Below are 23289 nucleotides of genomic sequence, written 5' to 3' on the forward strand. Positions count from 1 at the left end.
TGAAATGATAATGTTCTGGATATATTGTGTTAAGTAGAAATATATTATTAGAATTAATTTAACCTGTTCCTTTTTATTTTGTTAATGTGGTTATTAGAGAATTTAAAATTATGCTTGTGGCTTGCATTAGATTTCTTTTGGGCAGCACTGTTCTAGACCATAACTATACTTTAAAAAATTTTAATGGAAGTCATATTTTAAAAATAGTCATATTGCCAATGGCATAGGGCAGTGTCAGAAATGTTTCTTCTTAATTTCTCATTACTTTATCATGGTTTCTAATACTTTTATGTTTTTCATTTTCACACCCACTCACTCAAGCAGTTACTGACTATAAAGCACTTGGAACCATAGATTATTAGACTACTTAGAGATGAAAGAGGATTTAGAAGCTGTTCTAACACCTTCACTTTAAAAATGAAGCTACTATATGTTAACTAATTGGAATTTTTCCCCCTCCCATCCCCCCCCTTTTTTTAGCTACCCGGAATTTCAATAGAAAGTTGAAACAAAAAAAATTTTTTTTAATTTTAAATAAAAATAAAAGTGAAGATACTGAGGTTTATATGTATATGTACCTTACTTAAAAGCTATAGTTATTCAACTGGAGAATCCTGCCATTTAAAGAACTCATGGATGCTTCTTTTTTGTAAGGCAGAGAATCACCTCATAAAAGTTACCCACTTTTGCGCATATATATATATATATATATATATATATATATATATTTATATTTACATATGCCAATACTTATATATGCCAAAATCAACAGGGGTGGATTTTGCTCCTCAAGAGAGCAATGTCTGGAGACATTTTCGTTGTTGCAACTAAACTAGATGCTACTTGCATTCTAGTGGGTAGAGGAGAGGACAGTGATGCTCTGAATATCCTACAGTGCACAGGATAGACCCCCACAACAGAGAATTATCCACCCCAAAATTATCCAGCAAAGTGCACAGGATAGACCCCCACAACAGAGAATTATCCAGCCCAAAATTATCTAACCCAAAATCCAGAGAAGAGAAAATAAGAAGAGAAGATGAGGTTTGTAGCTTCATGGTAAATGTAAAACATTCAAATATAAATGCTCAGCATTTGTCTTCCTAGAATGTTTTTCTTCAGGGCCTTGTGACAAATGCCTGCATGTTTTCAAAACATAGCTAAAATATTACCTCCTCAATGGAGTCCTTTCAGTATATGTGCTGCCGAAGCGAGCACTCAATGGAGTCCTTTCAAATTCCTTCCAAGTAGAGAGACCCTTCTCTATGCTTCTATACCTAACCTTCTACATACCTCTTTTAAAGCATTATCATATTGTATGTATTCAAAAGAACGTATCAACATTTCATTTTTAATTCTGTTTAATTTATTTGAATAAATAATGCATTCACATGATTCAAGCATGAGAAGTGCCCTTGTCATACTTGTCTCCCATCTACTTGTTTACCCTCCCCTACACACACAGAGGTAACCATGTTACTACTCTCATTATGAATCTTTCCGAATTTATGGGTAATTTTAGTAATTCAGTAAGCAAACTGAATATATATTTGTATTTTCCTAACTTTTTATCAAAATGGGTTCATATTCTACCAATATCTCTATTAAGATGCTGATCAATAAATATTTATTAAAAGAAGGAGCATACTGGTAAAACAGGATTTTTCTTTCTTTATCCCAGAGGGGTCCTCCCTGGCTCCACTCAACAGAGGTAATCTAGGTTGGGGTCACAATTAAAAATTCTCATCCACTCTCTTATCAAAAAAGAGTAGAGTGTAGTCTATAAATTGCAGTGCAGACTCTGATCTCTCCAGAAAGCAGAAATTCTTACCAGAGTAATGCAGTTTAACCAACATTGTGAGAAAACACAAAATCTTTTGGCCATGGAGCACGCTAAAATGATGGGATTAATTATCTAGATGGAATATCAGATTTCTTGTCAGTCTCATCTGACTAACATGATTCAGATGTAAATGTGCTTAATAATACAAAATTGTCTCTTATTTCTATGTCTCAGTTTTTTTAAAAGAGTTGCAAAAGATTAGTAGAGTTTTTAAATGTAATTTAGATAGTTTAAGTAGATTTCTTCCTACTGGTAATTGTTGTATAAAAAAAAAAAAGATTCAGGGAAAAAATTACCTATTTGGTAGGATCCAGAAAGTTCTGACAGGTTCAATCAATTCACATCAGGCAGAAGGTAAGTCATATAAGATAAATACACTTTCCCCTAGAAACAAATTACCTGGGGCAGTTAAAATCAGTGATCCTCTTAGATGAAAACAAATTGTTTTACTTGATAAATGAGATTCCTCAAACTGCCAACTATGTGGTGCACTGAAAATAGATTTAATTTACTTCTGTGAGTTTGTTGTTTGTTCTAAGATAAAACAATCACAACTGCAGTAGGAAAGACAGATGAAACACACTGATGAAAGTAAGTGATCAAGCAGGGACATTGACGATCCCTTGCGAACTGTAATGACTAGATTTTTACTTGGCACTTGATAAACAAAGCTCCATTTCGAGGTATAATTTAAATGATTTTTAGGTCTTTCGTCTTTTGGAAGTATTAACAATAGCAATGGCATAGTAAGAAATATGATGCTGAGTTTCAGAAGATGAAGTCCAATCTTGGCTTTGTTCCTGAAGAGCTATGGGTTTCATTCACGTCCTTGATCTCTGGTTTTCAGTCTTAAATGAGGGGATCAGATCCAAATTATCAGATAATTTGCTGTATGTGGTTAAGATCCCTTTCAGCTATGAAATTATTTCAGTAAAATAAAGAAAATAAAAACAGTAGTCATCTGGCTTCCTAAATCATGATTATTTTATGATAGTTGGGTGAAATGGAGGTAATTATGAGATCTCTGATTGATTGAAAATCAGAACATAAAAAATTTGAAAGCTTTCATTTAAGTAGTTTAGTTTCTTTTTCTGTGAAACAAGTTCACCTTAACAATTGATATCTGTCAGTTTACTATTTGGATATTTTGTTGGCTTGTCATTCTTTCTTTCTTTTTTTTTTAACTCTGTTAACTTGCTGAGGGTTTTATTTTGACCATACGGTGTGGCACTTGTGGTGATCAAAATACAGTGTAGATTGAGTTGGCTGCCATCCTGAAAGAAAATACCTGTTAAATTTTCCTGGGTTGTATATGATCCAGCAATTGCACTACTGGGTATTTACCCCAAAGATACAAAAGTAGGGATCCGAAGGGGTACGTGCACCCCGATGTTTATAGCAGCAATGTCCACAATAGCCAAACTGTGGAAAGAGCCAGGATGTCCATCGACAGATGAATGGATAAAGAAGATGTGGTATATATATACAATGGAATATTACTCAGCCATCAAAAGGAATGAGATCTTGCCATTTGCAACGACGTGGATGGACCTGGAGGATATTATGTTGAGTGAAATAAGTCAAACAGAGAAAGACATGTATCATATGATCTCACTGATATGAGGAATTCTTAATTGCAGGAAACAAACTGAGGTTGCTGGAGTGGGGGGTGGGGTGGGAGGGATGGGGTGACTGGGTGATAGACACTGGGGAGGGTATGTGCTCTGGTAAGTGCTGTGAATTGTGCAAGACTGTTGAATCTCAGATCTGTACCTCTGAAACAAATTATGCAATATATGTTAAGAAAAAAAAAAGAAGAAGAAGAAGAAGGTAGCGGGAGGGGAAGAATGAAGTGGGGGAAATCAGAGGGGTAGACGAACCATGAGAGACGATGGACTCTGAAAAAGAAACAGGGTTCTAGAGGGGAGGGGGGTGGGAGGATGGGTTAGCCTGGTGGTGGGTATTGAGGAGGGCACATTCTGCATGGAGCACTGGGTGTTATGCACAAACAATGAATCATGGAACACTTCATCTAAAATTAATGATGTAATGTATGGGGATTAACATAAGAATAAAAAAAAATTAAAAAAAAAATTTTTCCTGGGTTGTAACACTAATTGTAGTGCATTGCATATGCAAGTGAAAGTCTTATATTTTAATAATTTTGCCATTTAAATTTGGAGTAACAATAATCATTTTAAGTACTGACCTAGATAAGATAATAAAGTGTCTTTCTTTGGGTTGTTAACATGTATGTTTTATTTATAAAGTATAATATAATAAATTCTGGATACTTTCGACTACTTTAGAATATGATAACCTGGACAAAACTTGGGTTTTTATATGCTTTCTAAAGAAATTAACCAAGATATTAGAAAAAAATGTTCAAAGAAGTAGAAAAAACCTCAGTGAAGTGGGAGATAAACACCTGGAGAAAAAATAGGCCTGGTAATTTTCAGAGATGATGCTTCCTTATTTCAAACATAGGCCATCTATTTATTAGCCTTGTTTTTCTCTTCCGACCTTGAAAGAAAGCCCTTCAAAAACAGGGCTGTTATCTTCAAATATAATATTAACTGATACTCTCTTTGATTATAGTATTCTTACCTGGCTTTTTTTTCTAAATCACTGTACAGACTATCGTGAAGAAAAGAAAGTCTTAAATGGTAAGTCATATATGTTTATGGTAAAAAATGGATCATAGTCACATGAGTTAAGTTACCTTCACATACAAAATTGCTTTACAGAATTATTTGGGGTAGTATTTCGATATTTTTTTTATACAAAAGATGTCTTCACTTGCCTTAGAGGATTTGGCAGAACATTTTAGATCCCTTATTCCAGCCATTACTCTTACAGTAAGTAAGTAGTCTCTCCTGTAACATCCCTGAACATGTGTTCATCTGCCCGCAGCTTGAATATTTGTAGTGATGAGGAGTTCTACCCACAGAAGCAAGATTGAGCAAGTCACATCCCTCCGGCATGGAGCTCAACACCAGTGTTTACATATAGATGCTGAGTAGCCTATTAAACTTCTTTACCAGGCTCAGCAGCTCTGGCTTCTTCAGCCATTCAGTTTGACTCAGAATTATAGCTGCCAATGTCCACCGTGCACCTACCCCCCCGCCCCCAACGCCCGCCATCCACAAAAACCAAAATAAGTATGGTGTAGGGGTCAGTATTGACTCTTAGGAAATGCCTGGGGCTACTCCGATTGCACTATTTTATAGGATTTTTTCTCCATATTTGTAAAAGAAACTTATAGAAATATAGCTACAAGCTAGATTGCCAAATTACCTTTTCTTTTTTAACTTGAGAAAATAGACTATATTGTAGACTTACTTATTGCAGTTTGTGATGTAATACCAGAAGCTTTTTGTCTGATAGTGTAGCACTGCTTTCAATGAAGGGCTGATCTTAGGTTTCATCTGATGATTGACTCTTTTGTGATACTAGGCATACAATCTTCACTTAAAGATTCATTACTGATGGACTGGGCATTTCCATTCCCACCACATATGACTTCCAGAACCTTTACTTTCCTATCGCCGTCCTCTGGATGCACTGTATTTAAGTAATACCTTGGTTCAAGATGGTCTTGAGAATGGAATATTAACATTTCGCAAGTGATCTGGCCAGCACAGTTACCTATTTTGATCTTGGATTCTCTAGGATTGTAATATTTATATTTATTAGCTGTTTCTCATATTTGGCTCATTTGTCTATGTGGTAAGCCTGTGTATTTGCAGATGTGATGTCTGCCTGCAATGTCATTATTCAAACAGCTTTTTAAATCCTGAATGAGTTAAACTGCTATGGTAATCCACTAGAGAACTGATCCCTTCAAATTAACATCAGTCATCAAGCAGCACTTATGGGGAGGAGAATGTTCATTTAGTCCACTAACTTTAATTAACTGTTTTACTCAACCCCATATTCACCACAGATTCCTTCAGCTTTTCTAGAAGGATATTATATATAAGATGTTTTGTTTTGCTTGGTAAATGTTGAATTCAAGACACATTCCACAGCCTATGACATTATTCTGTTCTAAAAAGTTATATTTGTATGACACCATATAGTTTTTTAGAAGGTGTGGAAATCAGCTCATTTGCTTTCTCATGAGATTGCAGGGCAGATTTCTTTACTAGTTTGAATTCGAGGAAGCAGAAATGGTGGTTTTTGTAAGATCACAGTGCTGACACCTCAAGTCCAGAATTCTTGGTCCTAATCAGGTCTTAATAAGATCAAAATTGGCTCACAATCTGTGAATCCTGTTGATAGCTTTTTCTTATACAAATTGTTAGATTGTGATGCATTTGTTTTTTATTTATATATCTATAAGTCCTCTAAAAGATAAATGACATTAATCTCTTAGTAAAATATCTTTCCAGTGATTTTCAAATACTTTGATAAGATTATCTTTTCTTATTTTTTGTCATTTTAGACAAAAATACATTTTAATTATTATAGTCCTGTTGTTATACTTTTAGTTTTCTAGTAAAGCATTCTTCTTTAGGGTTCACCACTTGTTAGTTCATAACTTTGGCTTTGTTATGTCACATCTCTGAGACTTCCTTTGTTTATCTGAAAGTTAATTGAGTTACATAGGAAGAGATGGAAACTGAGTACAAGGCTTGAGCTCAGGACTGATGATCAGCCTCATCCCCCAAAATATGGCTGTTTGATATCCTGTGCTTGCATTTAAGTTGGGTTTAAACAGAAGCTTCTTGGCCAGAAAGAATCCTGGAAACCTCTAAACTAGCCTGTCTGAAAGGTGCCTCTCCTCTCTGACTTTATATAATTACTATGACTTCTAATGTGAGAATTCTAAGACTCACCAGAGACTAAACATAAAATTTGTTTTCCTGCAGAGTTTGAGGAATAGAAATGTAATTGATACGGTGATTTTCAAAAGTCTTTTAGCAGCAGTCCTCCTTTTTTCCAAACTGAACCTTACAGGTAACAAACAATGCACTCCTGTTGTGGGAGGGAAATATTTAATGCTTCCAGAATCTCCAGAGCTCTTCCACGTCTCAGAGTTTTCATTTGAAAACCACAGTTTTAGTGGGCTTTTAAAATGCTGTGTTGATGCATGCCCACAAGAATGACTAAGATGGAAAAAGACAACACCATGTGTCATTGAGGTTGTGGAGCATCTGGAACTCAGACGTTTCTGGTAAAAAAGTGTAAATCAGTACAACCACTTTGGAAAAGCATTTAGCAGCATCTACTAAAGCTGAACATACACATAGCTTATAAACTTACTTACTAGCTTATAAACTTATAAACTTACTAGAAATGTGGATATACGTTCTTTAAGAATGTACATGTACATATACAAGAATGTTTATAACAGTGCTATTTGTGTCTAATAGCCAAAAACTGGAAACAACCCAAATGTCCATCAACAGGAGAATGTATAAATTCTCGTATATTTATACAGTGTAGTAATGCTTAGTAATAAAAAGGAACAAACTACTGTTGCATTCAACAGCAGGGGTAAAATCTCAGAAACCTCCAGGTTTGACTTAACTGCTTACTATCAATCATGCTTATTTGATGTAAGGCCTGTGATGCAGGACAAAAAAAGCCAGACCAAAAGAGAAAATATCTTATGATGACATTTTATAAAGGTCAAATATAGGCAAAAGCTAATGATGCTAGAAGTCAGAATAATGGTGATTAGAAGGGGGCATAGGATGGGTGCTAACTACAAGGGTATGTTTTACTTTATGAAAATTCATTACGTAGTACATCTATGATTTGTGTCCTTTTATGACATTTTGATACCTTTACTAAAAAGCAAAAAAAGATAAATATGCTTTCTAGATGAACTGTAGCTCTTTTGTTTTTCTTTGTGAAGGCATGCTTCCCAAGAGCCAAGTGTCAGATACACTTGCCAAAGAAGGTCCTAGTTCTCCAAGGTATGCATTCTTGTTTTGCTTTTTTAAAGCTAAATCAGTTCTATACCAAAACATACACATTAAAAAAAAATAAACAGCTCTGACTTTGAGTTATTGCCTACTATATTAATCATGCATCTTTGACACAAGAACTGTAGTGTCCCATTTATCAGGCATTGTTGGAGAATGAGCTGTTTTCTGCAAATGTGAATTTTTAGTATAACTGAAGTTTAATCCAATTTAAAAACCATTGTGTTTAAATCTTCATGTTTAAAAAAAACTTTAAACTTAAAAAACTTCAAAAATATTTTTAACTTTAAAAAACTATTCAAAAATTTTATTTTGATTATAAAGTATACATTCTTGGTAGAAAACTTGAAAAATACAGATAAATACAAAAAAGCAGGTGATAAAATCAGTCATAATCTATCAACTCTAGATATATGCTGAATATTTGGTTTATTCTACCCAGTTTGATTTGTATAACACCTATTTCTGTGTTATTCTATTTTGATAATACTGGCATTGCAATGTATTCTGTGAGCAATTTCCTATGTCATTAAATATTCTGCAAAAGCATTTTTTGTCTGCCTTCCATCATATGACCATACCATAATTTATTCAAGTACTATATTCTGTTTTTAAAGTGTACTGCACAGCAACTGTCTTAGTATATTATTTGATCCATATGTATTTTTGTGAATGTTAACATTTCAGATGCCTTCAGGGTTATGATTATTCTGTGTGATTTTTTTCTCTTTCTGCCTTTCTCTCTACCACCAGCCCATAGCAGCAGCATCCTGCTATGTTTGTTAAATCTATTTAAGTATTTCATATACAGTTTTAACTGAAGGGCATGAGGAAACCTCTAGGATTTACCTGTGGGTGTCCTTATGTATGTAATAAGTGCAAAAACAGTATCAGTTTGATGAACACCTATTACAGAACAGAAGTTTTACCTTAAGTTTTCCTGTTGAACCATTAAAAGACCTTGATTAATTAATATCTTGAATAATTTGTGACAGGGAGGAGTGAAGGTAATATGTAGATTTTGTCAGGCTTCTTAAGAAAATATGTTGTGTTACTGCTCTGATAAAAGATTTTAGTAGAATGTAACCTTTCTAAAAAGTATCTTATCCCACTCCCCCTGCTTGTGTTCCCTCTTCGCTGTGTCTCTCTCTGTCAAATAAATAAAATCTTTGAAAAAAAAAAAAGATACTTTTTTTTCCCCCAAAGATTTTATTTATTTATTCATGAGAGATAGAGAGAGAGAGAGGCAGAGGCAGAGGGAGAAGCAGGCTCCCCGCGGAGCAGGGAGCCCGATGCGGGACTCGATCCCAGGACCCTGGGATCATGACCTGAGCTGAAGGCAGACGCTTAACCGACTGAGCCACCCAGGCGTCCCCCCCCCCCCCAAAAAAAGTATCTTATCAAGGAGATATTGTTTGTTTTAATCCAAGTTGGAATACATGCGAGTATAGGTATTTTAAATTCAGAAATAATTACCACCTATATAATGGTAGACACCCCCCCGTTATTTAGAAAAAAGTTTACCTAGAGAAATATATTTCTTACTGTAGATTTTAAGCCATATATTTAAAATCATATAATTATGTTGTATATTTTTAAACCATATATATTTTTAAATCATATATTTAATGATTTAATATGTTTAGTACAAGATTGTCAATGTAATTATTCCTTCTTTTAATATTTTACAGCTATGACTGGTTCCAGACAGACTCGTTAGTCACCATTGTCATATATACTAAACAGAAGGTAAACTTTAAAATCAGAAAAAAAGTAAATGCTCAACAAATGTTAGCTATTTTCTAAGCACCCTTATATTAACTTATTTACTCACAGAAACTCCATGCAGTAGCTTAAATAATTTACCCAATGCCACACAGTAAGTGGCAGGTTTAGCATTTTGAACCCAGGCAGGCTGGCTCCAGAGTATATACTCTTAATAACCGTGCTATAGCCTCGTTAAAAAAGCTAGACTAGGAAATATATTATATACTTTGTGTGTGTGTGTTTTAAGCATGGATAACAAAAGTGACAATCCCAGTTAACTTTATTGTAAGAACTAATTTCCTGCACATAAATTGGGATTTGAGAGACAGTAGAGACTGTATTACTGTGGCTTACTAAGCTTAAACCACTAATGGGATTCAGATGCCCTCTTGAAACTAAAATTAAGGAGACAGTTGATTTACTAAGTACTTATTGAACTCCTACTTTATTTGCAACACTATTTAAGAATTCAGGGATCTAATGATGAGCCACATACGAGATACTTGGCTTTCATGGGACTTACAGTCTGGGAAATCAGATAAATACACAGACAACGTATAACATCTCCAAATAGATCCTTCAGCAACTGGCAAGGTTCCCACACTTGAGGAACCATGTAAATTTAAAGACAAGTTCTGGCAGCTAGGAATTTCTGAGACCGCATGCTGTGATTTCCCCTGACTGTAGCAGCGTGGAATGACCAGGCTCTCTGCCTGATACAGCCCAGAGGGCCAGAGGCACTGCCTGAACCCCTTCCACTCCCTCTTGTTAGTGTCTCCTCCTCATCATGCAGTCCAAAACCAAGAGGGCACAGCCTAGGGAGGTTGGGGTCTACTCCTGTTGGTAATATCAGTGAAGCACGGGGGATGAATGACTGAGGGAAGGGGCAAGATTTCTATGTGGAATAATGTGCTCAGTGTATGGTATAAATGATAGGTGCCGAGGCTATGTAGAAATTAGAGATATCTAAAAATTTGTTAGTGAATTTTTCTTATAAGCTGAAGTCAGAGGTTGTGTAATTTGCCCAGCATCTTGTAATAGTAGAAACATTAAAATAAGCATACATATCTTGATTGCTGGTCTGATTCTAATTTTTTCCAAATTATTTATTCAACAAATATTTATTGAGCACCTACTAGGTACTAAGGAATATTCTAGATAGTCCCATACATTTAGAGCTTAGAGATGAGTAGGTGAGGTGGATATTAAGCAGAGACAAATGTATAATTAAAATTGTACTATGTGGGGGTGCCTGGGTGGCTCAGTCGTTAAGCGTCTGCCTGCGGCTCGGGTCATGATCCCAGGGTCCTGGGATCGAGTTCCGCATCGGGCTTCTGGCTCAGCGGGAAGCCTGCTTCTCCCTCTCCCACTCCCCCTGCTTGTGTTCCCTCTCTCGCTGTCTCTCTTTCTCTCTCTCTGTCAAATAAATAAATAAAATCTTTAAAAAAAAAAATTGCACTATGTGTTTTGAAGGAGAACTGGGTTGTATGAGAAAAAAAACAGGATTAACTACCTTTACTCATCTTGTGAATTCTATAAAGAAGTGCCATATGAACATCCATGGATCATCTTAAAAGTATAATTGTAGAAATTTGGGGAAAATTTTACTTTTTAATCTTTCTCTTTTTGCTTTCTGTTCAAGGATATTAACTTAGACTCAGTAATAGTTGATCATCAGGATGATTCCTTTAGAGCAGAAACAATTATCAAGGATTATTCATATATTATACATATGGGTAAGTACTTTATATTAATGGAAACAACTCCAGTTTCCTTTAAGGTTGGCAATAACTTGGTCTACAGTCTAGGTAGCTATAATATTTTATCTGATATTGTCAATTGGTTTGTCACTTTTGATCAATTTCTATTCTGTTTTTTCTTTATACTGATGATAGGGCTAGGAAATGGCAGCATGACCTCATTTTTCCCAAGTTTAAGTAATTGGATGCAGTCAAAATCAGTCATAATATGAAATATTTGTTTTCCTGGCTTTGTTAAGTGTCTTTTACTTGACACCTACAAACAAATCTCTGGAGGCCTGTCACATGCTCCTACCAAGCAGCCATCCCGAAGTGCTAGTTCCATGGACCTGGTTTTTGCCGGCTCTGTCATGGGAAGTCAGAGGCTGCAGCATGGACCGTAAGGTTGTGTTGTATTCCTCAGCCGCCTGTTCCTTCATGACGAGAGATCAACTATACAATCACTTCTGTCTGCTTTGAGAAATGAGAGATCAGAAGAAAGAAACCAGGAACTAAAATCTGGAATCAAAAATACCAGATTCTTAATCTGCTTTTCATCCAAATGACACTAGGATTTCACCCTTTTCTTCTCTAATGAAGGTGATGTTACTCTAGTTAGAAGGTAGAAATGAAGCAGTAAAAACAACAACAATAGCAAGAAAATTGTGTTTTAAGCAGGCGTTCTTATATGAAGAACATATCATTTACTTTTGCAAAACAGAGACTGATTCCCCAGACATCAGCTGACTCAGGATTCTGTTCACTGCTTTATTGTATTAATGAAGTATCTTTTGTCTTGAATTTGATCAGAGTTGATAAATGTTTTTTCTTTCCTATTTTCTCCATTTAGTAGATTAATCAAACTAGAACCTTAAACTTTTCTTCTAGAAATAATTTGTCCTATTTTTTCTTAGCATAAGATCTAACGCATAGGGAGGGGTGCCTGGGTGGCTCAATCAGTTAAGTGTCTCACTTTGGCTCAGGTCATGATCTCAAGGTCCTGGGATCAAGCCCTGCATCTGGCTCCCCACTCTTTAGGGGAGTCTGCTTCTCGCTGCCCGCTGCCCTTCCCCCTGCCTGTGCCCTTTCTCTCTCTCATAAATAAAAAAATCTTAAAAGAAAATAAAAGATCTAATGTATATTGCCTCTTAGGGGAGAGTTTTAACCAAACACTCAGATGTCTAGAAAAGTATACGTTACTCATTAGCACTGCATGATTTTTCTTTTAAGTAAAACCTCTGTACCACCATCTATTATATTTCAAATACTTTATGGCTAATTTTGTTCCCACTATACCTAACAATATGTAACACACAATACAAAAGAAACAAAAATTCCATAGTCAAAAAATATGACACTGTTGAATACTGATACTGGATCGGAAAGACTAAAATAATGCAGAATTGTTAAGTTTCAGATAACCATATTAACACAGTGAAGTTTAGAGCTGATGTCTGTAAAAACATTTCTTGCATCTCTCTCCCCCTTCTGGAATGCAGTATCCATAACGGCAGCAGTTTTTCTCTTTCATTAACTGTTGTATCGATAATGCCTAGAAAGTAACACATAGATACTCAGTAATTTTCTTTCAATAGCTGAATAAATATTCAACCTTAGAGAACAATAAGAAAGAGAAAATGGAGCCAGACCCAAGCCTGGCCTGTACACACATCTGTACCTGTGCACACAGTAGAACATGCGTGCTGCAGGTGCTGCATCCCTACCTACCCTGTTCCCTTCTTGGCTTGTAAGTTTGTCATTCTGGGACCATGCTTTGGACTAGTGTGGTTACCCACTTGTGGGCAATTGGGGATTTGCTCTTTAGTAGGGAGAGAAATTGAAAAGTTGAAAGCCTGTATGTATTTATATTTAAACAGTTGGACAGTTGGGTTGTGTACAGTTTTTTTCTCCTGGCTATCAGAATATGTTTTACTTAGCTTGAGAGATTTGAAATAGTGCATGTAAGAACTGTTTAGATGATCTTACATGGTGTTCATAGACTGTGTGAATTGAAGTTGGATTTTAACTAGACTTACTTTTCTTTCCTAGGGCTAAGTCATGAAATTCAAGAAGATTTTTCTGGTAAGCTACCAAAAAATAATTATGTGTATATATACACCTACATATATACATACATAGGAAGAGAGAGAGAGAGAAAGAGAAAATCAGCATTTGTCTCATTTTTCATATGTAGATTTTCATATTGCAAAACAAAGATGTGACATTTTCTGTATAAATAAATACATTAATTTTTTATAAATATGTTCTTCTCCCTCTGGTTTCAGGTTTTTTCTCTGTTTTTTTCTTTCTCCTTGTTCCTTTCATCTTTTTATCCTTTCCTTTTTCTCTCCTAATTTTCTTCTAAAATTCTTGTCTTCTTTCCGTTCTTCCTTCCTTCCTTGTCTCTGCCCTCCTCCTGACATGCAATTTGTAGAAATATACTAGAGCAGACAAATTTTTCTTAGGCATATATACATAAATGTGTAATGTTCACAGAGCATATTAAGTTATGAATATTGCTGCATATAAAAGTACAATGTGGATTTCACAAAGCTGTTTAACAACAGAAGATTCATAGAATAGTGGTTTCTTGTTTTTTTGTCTTTTGTTTTTAGCTCTATTGATGTGTAATTGACAAAATTATAATAGATTTAATTGCATGATGATTTGATATATGTATACATTGTAAAAAGATTCCCACAATCAAGTTAACACATCCATCACCTCACATATTTCCTTTTTGCGTGTGAGACCGCTGTCTTAGCAAATTGGAATTATACAATATTATCAACGGAGTTACCATGGTTGTACGTTAGGTCCTCAGACTTATTCATGTCTTAACTGAAAGTTTGTACCCTTTTGTCATCCTCTCCCCATCCCTTACCCCGCCCCCGCCCCCCACCAGCCCGGCAACCACCATTCTACTCTCTTTTTAATGAGTACGTGACTTTTTTTTTCTTTAAAGATACTACATATAAGTGATACCATGCAGTATTATCTTCTCTGTCTGGCTTATTTCATTTAGCATAAAGCCTCCGGGTTCATATGTTCTTGCAAATGGAAGGATTTCTTTCTTTTTTTTTTAGGCTGAATTATATTTCATTATATAGATATAGATATATAGAGATATATACACACATATATGTGTAAATGTGTATATTTAAAAATATATATATGTAATTTCTTGTTTTAAAGTACTGTCAGAATACCTTACACTGGTTCTGTGCTTTCTCTTTCCTATATATGGTAGCAAGCTCTGTAAATTGTATAAATTAAAATCAAGGACCATGTTTCTGTATTGGTTAAGCTTCAAATCAGTGCTCATTGAAATGAATGTATTTGACTATCTTAAGAAGTTATTGTTAAATTGCTGTTGAATTATGTGTTTACCTTGAGGAATGAATAGATTGTTTCTAAAGACAAACTGAAATATACTTTAGATCCTTAAAAGCATATTCAGTTCATAAACTTTAACCAGTATATAAAAGTCTGTATATTGTTATTATACCCATATATTCTGAACTCAGTCAAAAATTAAAAGATACCCTAAAAGGTCTTTAATTATTTAAGATTCATATGTACTTTATAATGATTCATGCGGCTTTTTCTTTGTTTACTCGGTTCAGTATTGATCTACTGAATTTATTCATAAGAACCCCTCAGATCCCAATTAAGAAATGGAAGAGTATAAATTAAATTTGCTTTTATAGGTCCACTCAATGACTAATTTGTATATGTTAGCTCCCTCCTTTTTTTTTTTTTTAAAGCTATGTGTTAAGTACTTGTCATGGCTGTATTTGAGCTTGTATGAAAACTAGCAATACATGTTAGTTTGGCCCTTGATAAATTAGTTTGAAAAACGTTAATTTGATTCATAAAATAAAATAAGCTGGATTTAATATCATTTAAGGCATAAACAATTTTGACGAATATGTATAGAGTCTTTTCTTACTAATAATGATCCTTGTTATTCGTATCAGATCAGGACATTTGTATTGTTTGAGAAAGACTGATTTTAAAGTAATGTGTTATGTTTAGTTTCAATGAATACAAATGGAATTTATCTTCTTTTTAGTGCAGGTTGTTGAGAATGTGGGAAAAATAGAGATTGTCCTAAAGAAAAAAGAGAATACTTCTTGGAAACGTCTTGGGCACCCCCTAGAGAATCATAATTTACTTATTCCAAAGAAAGATACAGGTATGCTGCGCTATTATTTTGTGTCCTGTGTTCATAAAATTGTTGTGTCAGTGGTGCAATTGTACGAGAGTTTGGAAGGCTATTTTGGGAGGGGCCAAAGGGCCCTTGTATCTCCCTGTAAGAAGTTGTAAAAGGACATTGTATCTGTTTTCCTCCTTTTATCAAATTGAGATATGATTGACATATAATATACTAGTTTCTGGTATATAACAATGATTTGATATTTATAGACTTTGTGAAATGATCATCACAGTAAATCTAGTTAACATCCATCACTGTACAGTCACAAAAACTTTTTTTTCTTGTGATGAGCTCTTTTAAAATCTGCTTTCTTAGCAACTTTCAAATATTCATTACTGTATTATTAACTGTAATCACCATGCAGTATGTTATGTCCCCATGATTTATTTATTTTATAGCTGGAAGTTTGTACCTTTTAACCCTCTTCACATATTTTGCCCACCCCACCACCTCCACCTCTGCCAACCACCAGTCTGTTTTCTGTATCTATGAGCTTGGGTTTGTTTATTTGTTTTGTTTCGTTTTTTTAGATTCCATATGTAAGTGAGATCGTACAGTATTCGTCTCTCTGTGTCTGACTTGTTTCACTTAGCGTAATATCCTCAAGAGCCATCCGTGTTGTTGCAAGTGGCAGGCCTTTATTCTTTTTTAAAATAGCTATATCTGTATATACATACATACCATATCTTCTTTATCCATTCATTTATCAGTGGACACTTAAGTTGCTTCCATATCTTGGCTACTGTACATAATGCTGTGATGAACATGGAGGTACACATATATTTCCAAATTAGTGTCTTCATTTTCTTCAGATAAATACCCAGAAGTGGCATACTGGATCATATGGTACTTCTATTTTTAATTTTCTGAGAAACCTCCATGCTGTTTCCCATAGTGGCTGCACCAATTTACATTCCCTCCAGCAGTGCATAACGATACCCTTTTCTCCGCATCTTTGCCAACACTTGTGATTTCTTGTCCTTTTGATAATAGCCATTCTCACAGGTGTGAGGTGATATAGCTCATTGTGGTTTTAATTTACATTTCCCTGGTGGTTAGCGATGGTGAGCACCTTTTCATGTACTTATTGGCCATCTGTATGTCCTCTTTGGAAAAATGTCTCTTTGGGTCCTTTGAATTTTGTTTTTAGATTTTTAATCTATTTTTTAATTGATTGTGTTTTTGCTATTGAGTTGTATGAGTTTTTTTTATATATTTTGGATATTAACCTTTTATCAGATATAAGATTTGCAAATATTTTCTCCCATTCAGGTTTCCTTTTCATTTTTTTTTTTTAAAGATTTTATTTATTTATTTGAGAGAGAGAATGAGATAGAGAGCATGAGAGGGAGGAGGGTCAGAGGGAGAAGCCGACTCCCCGCCGAGCAGGGAGCCCGATGCGGGACTCGATCGAGGGACTCCAGGATCATGACCTGAGCCGAAGGCAGTCGCCCAACCAACTGAGCCACCCAGGCGCCCTCCTTTTCATTTTGTTGATGGTTTTCTTTTTTCTTTTTTAATTTTTTATTTAAATTCAATTTAGTTAACATATACTGTATTATTAGTTTCAGGGGTAGCATTTAGTGATTCATCAGTTGCATATAACATCCAGTGCTCATTACATCAAGTGCCCTCCTTAATATCCATCACCCAATTATCCCATTTCCCCCACCCACCTCCCCTCCAGCAATCCTCAGTTTGTTTCCTATAGTTAAGAGTCTCTTATGGTTTGCCTCCCTCTCTATTTTCATCTTATTTTATTTTCCTTCTCTTCCCCTATGTTCATCTGTTTTGTTTCTTAAATTCCACATATGAGTGAAATCATATGGTATTTGTCTTTCTCAGACTGACTTATATTGCTTAGCATAATGTCCTGTTGTTCCATCCGTGTCATTGCAAATGACTAGCTTTCATTCTTTTTGATGGCTGAGTAATATTCCATTACACACACACACACACACATCTTCTTTATCCGTTCATCTATTGATGAATATCTGGGCTCTTTCCATTTTTGGCTATTGTAAATATTGCTGCTATAAACGATAGGGTGCGTGTGCCCCTTTGAAACTCTATGTTTGTATCCTTTGGATAAATACCCAGTAGTGCAATTGCTGGATCAAAGGGCAGCTCTATTTTTAACTTCTTGAGGATCCTCCGTACCGTTTTCCAGAGTGGCTGTATCAGTTTGCATTCCCACCAATGTAAGAGGGTTCCCCTTTCTCCACATCCTCGGCAACATCTGAGTTGTTAATTTTAACCATTCTGACCAGTGTGAGGTGGTATCTCATTGTGGTTTTGATTTGTATTTCCCTGATACCGAGTGATGCTGAGCATTTTTTCATGTGTCTGTTGGCCATTGTATTTCTTCTTTGGAGAAATGTCTGTTCATGTCTTCTGCCCATTTCTTGACTGGATTATTTGTTTTTTTGGTGTTGAGTTTGTTGCAAATATTGTTGATGGTTTTCTTTTCCGTGTAGAAGCTTTTTAGTTTGATGTAGTGTCCCACTTTATTTTTGCTTTTGTTGCCTTTGATTTTGATGTCAGGTCCAAAAAAATCATTGCTAGGATCAACGTCAAGGAGCTTACTTACCATCTGTTTTCTTCTAGGAGTGGGTGGTTTCAGGTCTTACATTCATGTCTTTAATCTACTTTAATTTTTGTGTATGGTATAAGATAATAAGCTATTTTCATTATTTTGCCTGTTGTGTCCTATTTTCCTAGCACCATTTATTTGAAGGGACTGTCCTTTCCCCATTGTATATATTCTTGCGTCTTTTGTCATAAATTATATAATCAGTTGACATGTATATATATATATATATCAGTATGGGTTTATTTCTGGGTTCTCTGTTCTGTTCTATTGATCTTTATGTCTGTTTTTATGGCTACTATACTGTTTTGCTTACTATAGCTTTGTGGTATAGTTTGAAAACTGGGAGTATGGTACCTCCAGCTTTGTTCATTATCAGGATTGCTTTGGCTATTTGAGGGTTTTCTGATTCCATACAAATTTTAGGATTAATTATTTTAGTTCTGTGAAACATGCTATTGGTATTTTGATAGTGATTACACTGAATCTGTAGATTCCTTTGGGTAGTATGGACATTTTTTTAAAACAATATTCATGGATTCCTACCATTCATTAGCACAGTATTTTTTTCCATTTATTTGTCATCTTCAGTTTCTTCCATCTATATCTTATAGTTTTCAGAGTACAGGTTTTTCATCTCCTTGGTTAAATTTATTCCTAGGTATTGGGGCGCCTGGGTGGCTCAGTCGTTAAGCGTCTGCCTTCGGCTCAGGTCATGATCCCAGGGTCCTGGGATCGAGTCCCACATCGGGCTCCCTGCTCGGCAGGAAGCCTGCTTCTCCCTCTCCCACTCCCCCTGCTTGTGTTCCTGCTCTTGCTATGTCTCTCTCTGTCAAATAAATAAATAAAAAATCTTAAAAAAAAAAAATTTATTCCTAGGTATTTTATTCTTTTTGATACAATTGTAAATGAGATTGTTTTCCTAATTTCTCTTTCTGATAGTTCATTATTAGTGTATAGAAATGCAACAGATTTTTTTGTGTATTGATTTCATATACTGCAACTTCATTTATCATTTCTAACAGCTTTTTGGTGGAGTCTTTAGGGTTTTTTTCTATATAATATTATATCATCTGCAAATAGTGACAGTTTTACTTCTTCCTTTCTAATTTGATGCTTTTTATTTCTTTTTCTTTCCTAATTACTGTGACTGGGACTTCCAGTATTATATTGAATAAAAGTGGTGAGAGGGGCATCCTTGTCTTGTTCCTGATCAGCTTTCTACCATTGAGGATGATGTTAGCTGTGGCCTTGCTATTCACAACCTTTATTGCATTGAGGTGTGTTCCTCACTACCCACTTTGTTAAAAGTTTCTGTCATAAATGGGTGTTGAATTTTGTCAAATGCTTTTTCTGCATCTATTGAGATGATCATATGATTTCTATCTTCCATTTATTAATGTAGTATATCACATTCATTGATGTGTGGGTGTTGAACCATTCCTGTGTCCTTAGGATAATCCTTCTTGATCATGGTGTATGATCCTTTTAATGTATTGTTGAGTCCAGTTTGTTGATATTTTGTTGAGGATTTTTACATTTATGTTCATCAAGGTATTGGCCAGTAACTTTACTTTGAATGTTTGGTAGAATTCACTAGTGAAGACATCTGGTCTTGGACTTTTGTTTGTTGGGAGGTTTTTACTCACTGATTCAATCCTTTCTAATAATTGGTCATTGAGATTTTCTATTTTTTCATGGTTGGTCTTGAAAAATTGTATGTTTCCAGGAATTTATCTGCTTCCTCTAGGTTGTTCAATTTGTTGATATATAATTGTTCATAGAATTCTTTTATGATCCTTTATATTTCTGTGGTACCAGTTGTAACATCTTCTCTTTTGTTTCTGATTTTATTTATTTGAGCCCTATTTTTTTTCTTGGTGGGTCTAGCTAAAGGTTAGTCAATTCTATTTATCTAATCAGGGTACCAACTCTTAGTTTCATTCATCTCTTTTATTGTCTTATTAGTCTCTGTTTCATTTATTTCCACTCTGATCCTTAATATTTTCTTCCCTCTATTAACTTAGTGCTTCATTTGTTCTTTTTCTCATTCTTTGAGATGTGAAGCTAGGTTGTTTATTTGAGATTTTTTTGTTTATTGAGGTAGGTATTTAGCACTATGAACTTCCTCTTAGGAACTGCTTTTGCTGTGTCCCATAAATTTTGATATGTTGTATTTCCTTTTCATTTGTCTCAAAGTTTTTTTGATTTCTCCTTTGATTTCTTTGTTGATCCATTGGTTGTTCAAGTGCACTATTTAATCTCCACACATTTGTGAATTTTTCAGTTTTCTTGTGATTGATTTCTAGTTTCATACCATTATAGTGGGAAAAGATGTTTGATATGATTTTAATCTTCTTAAATGTATTAAACTTGTTTTGTGATCTAACATATGATCTATCCTGGAGAATGTTCCTTGTGCACTTGAGAAGAATGTGTTACTGTTACTTACTTTTGGGTAGAATGTTCTGTGTTTATCTATTAAGTCAGTCTGGTCTATTGTGTCATTTAAGGCCAGTGTTTCCTTATTGATTTCCTTCCTGGTATAAGTGGGATATTAAAGTCCCTTACTATTACTATATTGTCAGTTTCTCCCATTAGGTCTATTATTATTTGGTTGATATATTTGGGTACTCTAGCCTTTGTTGGGTACATAAGTATTTACAAATGTTATATCCTCTTGTTGGATTGATCCCTTTATCATTATGTTATAAAGCCTTCTTTGTCTCTGATTACAGTCCTTGTTTAAAGTCTATTTTGTGTGATATAATATAGCTAACTCAGCTTTCTTTGGGTTTCCATTCTCACGGAATATCTTTTTTCATCCCTTTGCTTTCCATTTGTGTGTCTCCTCACAAAGTGAGGAGTCTCTTGTAAGCTGTATATAGATGGGTCCTGTTTTTTAATTCATTCAGCTACTCTCTGTCTTTTGACTGGAGGATTTAGTTCATTTACATTTAAAGTGATTATTGATAGAAATGTGCTTTTTGCCATCTTGTTAATTGTTTTCTGGCTGTTTTGTAGTTCTCTGTTCCTTTCTTCTTTTGCTCTCTCCCTTTGAGATTTGGTGACTTTCTTTAGTGTTACTCTTCGGATTCCTTTTTTGTTACCTTTCATGTACCTACTGTAGGTTTTTGCTTTATGATTACCATGAGGCTTACATATAAAAATCTATATTTGTAATGGTCTATTTTAAGTTGATAGCAACTTAAGTTTGAATGCATTCTACAGCTCTACATTTTTACTCTTTCCCTACACCCACGTTTTATGTTTTTGATGTCACATTTAATAAGAACCTTTCTCTTGTGTAAACTTGAAATAATTATTGTAGTTATAATTATTTTTATCACTTTTGTCATTAACCTTCATACTAGCTTTATAAATGATTAATCCACTACCTTTACCATATATTTACCTTTACCAATGAAATTTATACTTTCTGTTATTTTCTTGTTACTAATTAGTGCTCTTTCTTTTCAGTTTAATGAAGTACCTCTAACATTTCTTTAAGACTGGTTTAGGGTGATGAACTCCTTTAGCTTTTACTTGTTTGGAAAACTCTTTTGTTTTTAATAGAGATTAAATTTCAGCCTCCACTATCTAATATTTAGACATTACAAAGTTATTAGATAGTGATATCTGAATGGGGAAGCCCACTTGTGCTTAGTCTGTTATTCAACCATTTACTCTTTCAGGTTCCTTTTTATAAAAGGTGCACAACCAAGTTTATTTTTTTTAATTTTATTTTATTATGTTATGTTAGTCACCATATAATACATCATTAGTGTTCCATGATTCATTGTTTTTGTATAACACCCAGTGCTCCATGCAGTACGTGCCCTTCTTAATACCCATCACCAGTCTAACCCATCCCCTCACCCCTTCCCCTCTAAAACACCTCAGTTTGTTTCTCAGAGTCCATAGTCTTTCATGGTTTATCTCCCTCTCTGAATTCCCCCGACCAAGTTTAAATTTATACCTTGTATGCACATCTAATTTTTTATATTAAAGGAGACGTGTGTATTTTTTTCTGCTTATCTAAACCATTGTCTCAGTTTATTTCTAAAGGATGTAATCCATTTCCTTCTTCATTTCATTTCTTCATTCATTTCCCTTTTTCCTTTATTTTTTTAGGTTTTTAATGTTAGTGTAACATTTATAGAAAGGGATGAATATTATAAGTGTTCTACCCAATGAATTTTCACATAGTAAATGTACACTATCTTTTTGGAAATTGGCAGGACTTGCTCTTTGAAATTTCACATTTGATATGCCTTAATTTGGGTCTGTTTTCATTTTTCATGTTGGCTCTTTCTCCTTTGTGCTGTCTTTTCATTATGGAAACTTATGACCTTCAGTTCTGAGAAATACTGATTTTCCTTCTCTTCATAGTCTGTTTTTGCTGTCTAGAAGTATTCTTATTTTAAACCTTTTAAACTTCTAAATAGTTCATTTTTTCTCTCTTATTTTCAATTTTGCCCTTTTCTATTTTTGAGTGATTTCTTTAGCTGTGTCTTTCAGCTCTTCTACTGAGTTACTCATTTCTACTCTCATATTTTTAACTCCTAAGAACTCTTGATTTCTGTTCCTTTGTTTTATCATCCTATTCTTTTTTTTTTTTTTTTTTCTTAAAAGAGGGAGAGAGGGGCAGGCAGGGGCAGAGGGAGAGAAAGAATCTTAAGTAGGCCATGCCCAACATGAAGCCTCACACAGGTCTCCATCTCACAACCCTGAGATCATGACCTGAGGTGAAATCAAGAGTTGGATGCTTAACCAACTGAACCACCCAGGTGCCCCTAGCATCCTATTCTTAATAGCCTCTCTTATCTTTTAATTACTGATAGAGCTTTTGTGTTTCCCTCTCCCTGTGTAACCTGTGTCCCCAGAGTTTGTTTGTTTTAGTCTATCTTTCATGTTAGATGCTTTCTTTGAAGGTCTGCTCATCCTTGACTATCTGCTCATATTTCTGGGGGTAGAACTCTAAAAACTGCTCAGAAATGTGCATGTGGGTGTGACTTATTGACAGTAATGTTAACTATATGGGTGGATTGTTTCCTTGTTCCCGAGTTCAATGCCAGTATTTTGTCAGAGTCTCGAGGGTGGACAGTCTCCTACTTTGCACCCAGAATTTCAGAAGTCCAATACAGCATACTGTATTAGTTGCTAAGGCTGCCATAACAAAGTACCAGACTGGG

The 23289-nt window shown here is 34.9% G+C and overlaps 1 protein-coding gene across 4 annotated transcripts in view; it reads left to right on the forward strand.

Annotated features, from left to right (window-relative positions):
- Nucleotides 1-23289, forward strand: part of LOC123837903 (cytochrome b5 reductase 4) — an 85870-nt gene that overhangs the window by 34724 nt on the left and 27857 nt on the right. For 2 of the 4 annotated variants that reach the window (XM_045867182.3, XM_045867183.3), the window contains 6 exons: nucleotides 4480-4509; nucleotides 7710-7770; nucleotides 9471-9528; nucleotides 11189-11282; nucleotides 13335-13367; nucleotides 15361-15483. In XM_045867182.3, coding sequence (XP_045723138.1) covers nucleotides 4480-4509; nucleotides 7710-7770; nucleotides 9471-9528; nucleotides 11189-11282; nucleotides 13335-13367; nucleotides 15361-15483 — 399 coding nt within the window. The remainder of the gene's footprint in view (nucleotides 1-4479; nucleotides 4510-7709; nucleotides 7771-9470; nucleotides 9529-11188; nucleotides 11283-13334; nucleotides 13368-15360; nucleotides 15484-23289) is intronic. The other 2 variants (XM_064597819.1, XM_064597820.1) reach the window with 2 other exon arrangements.

Source organism: Mirounga angustirostris, unplaced genomic scaffold, assembly GCF_029215605.1.
Source record: "Mirounga angustirostris isolate CCGP_5_RB_7025 unplaced genomic scaffold, mMirAng1.0.hap1 SCAF_8, whole genome shotgun sequence".
In the NCBI taxonomy this organism is placed as follows: Eukaryota; Metazoa; Chordata; class Mammalia; order Carnivora; family Phocidae; genus Mirounga; species Mirounga angustirostris.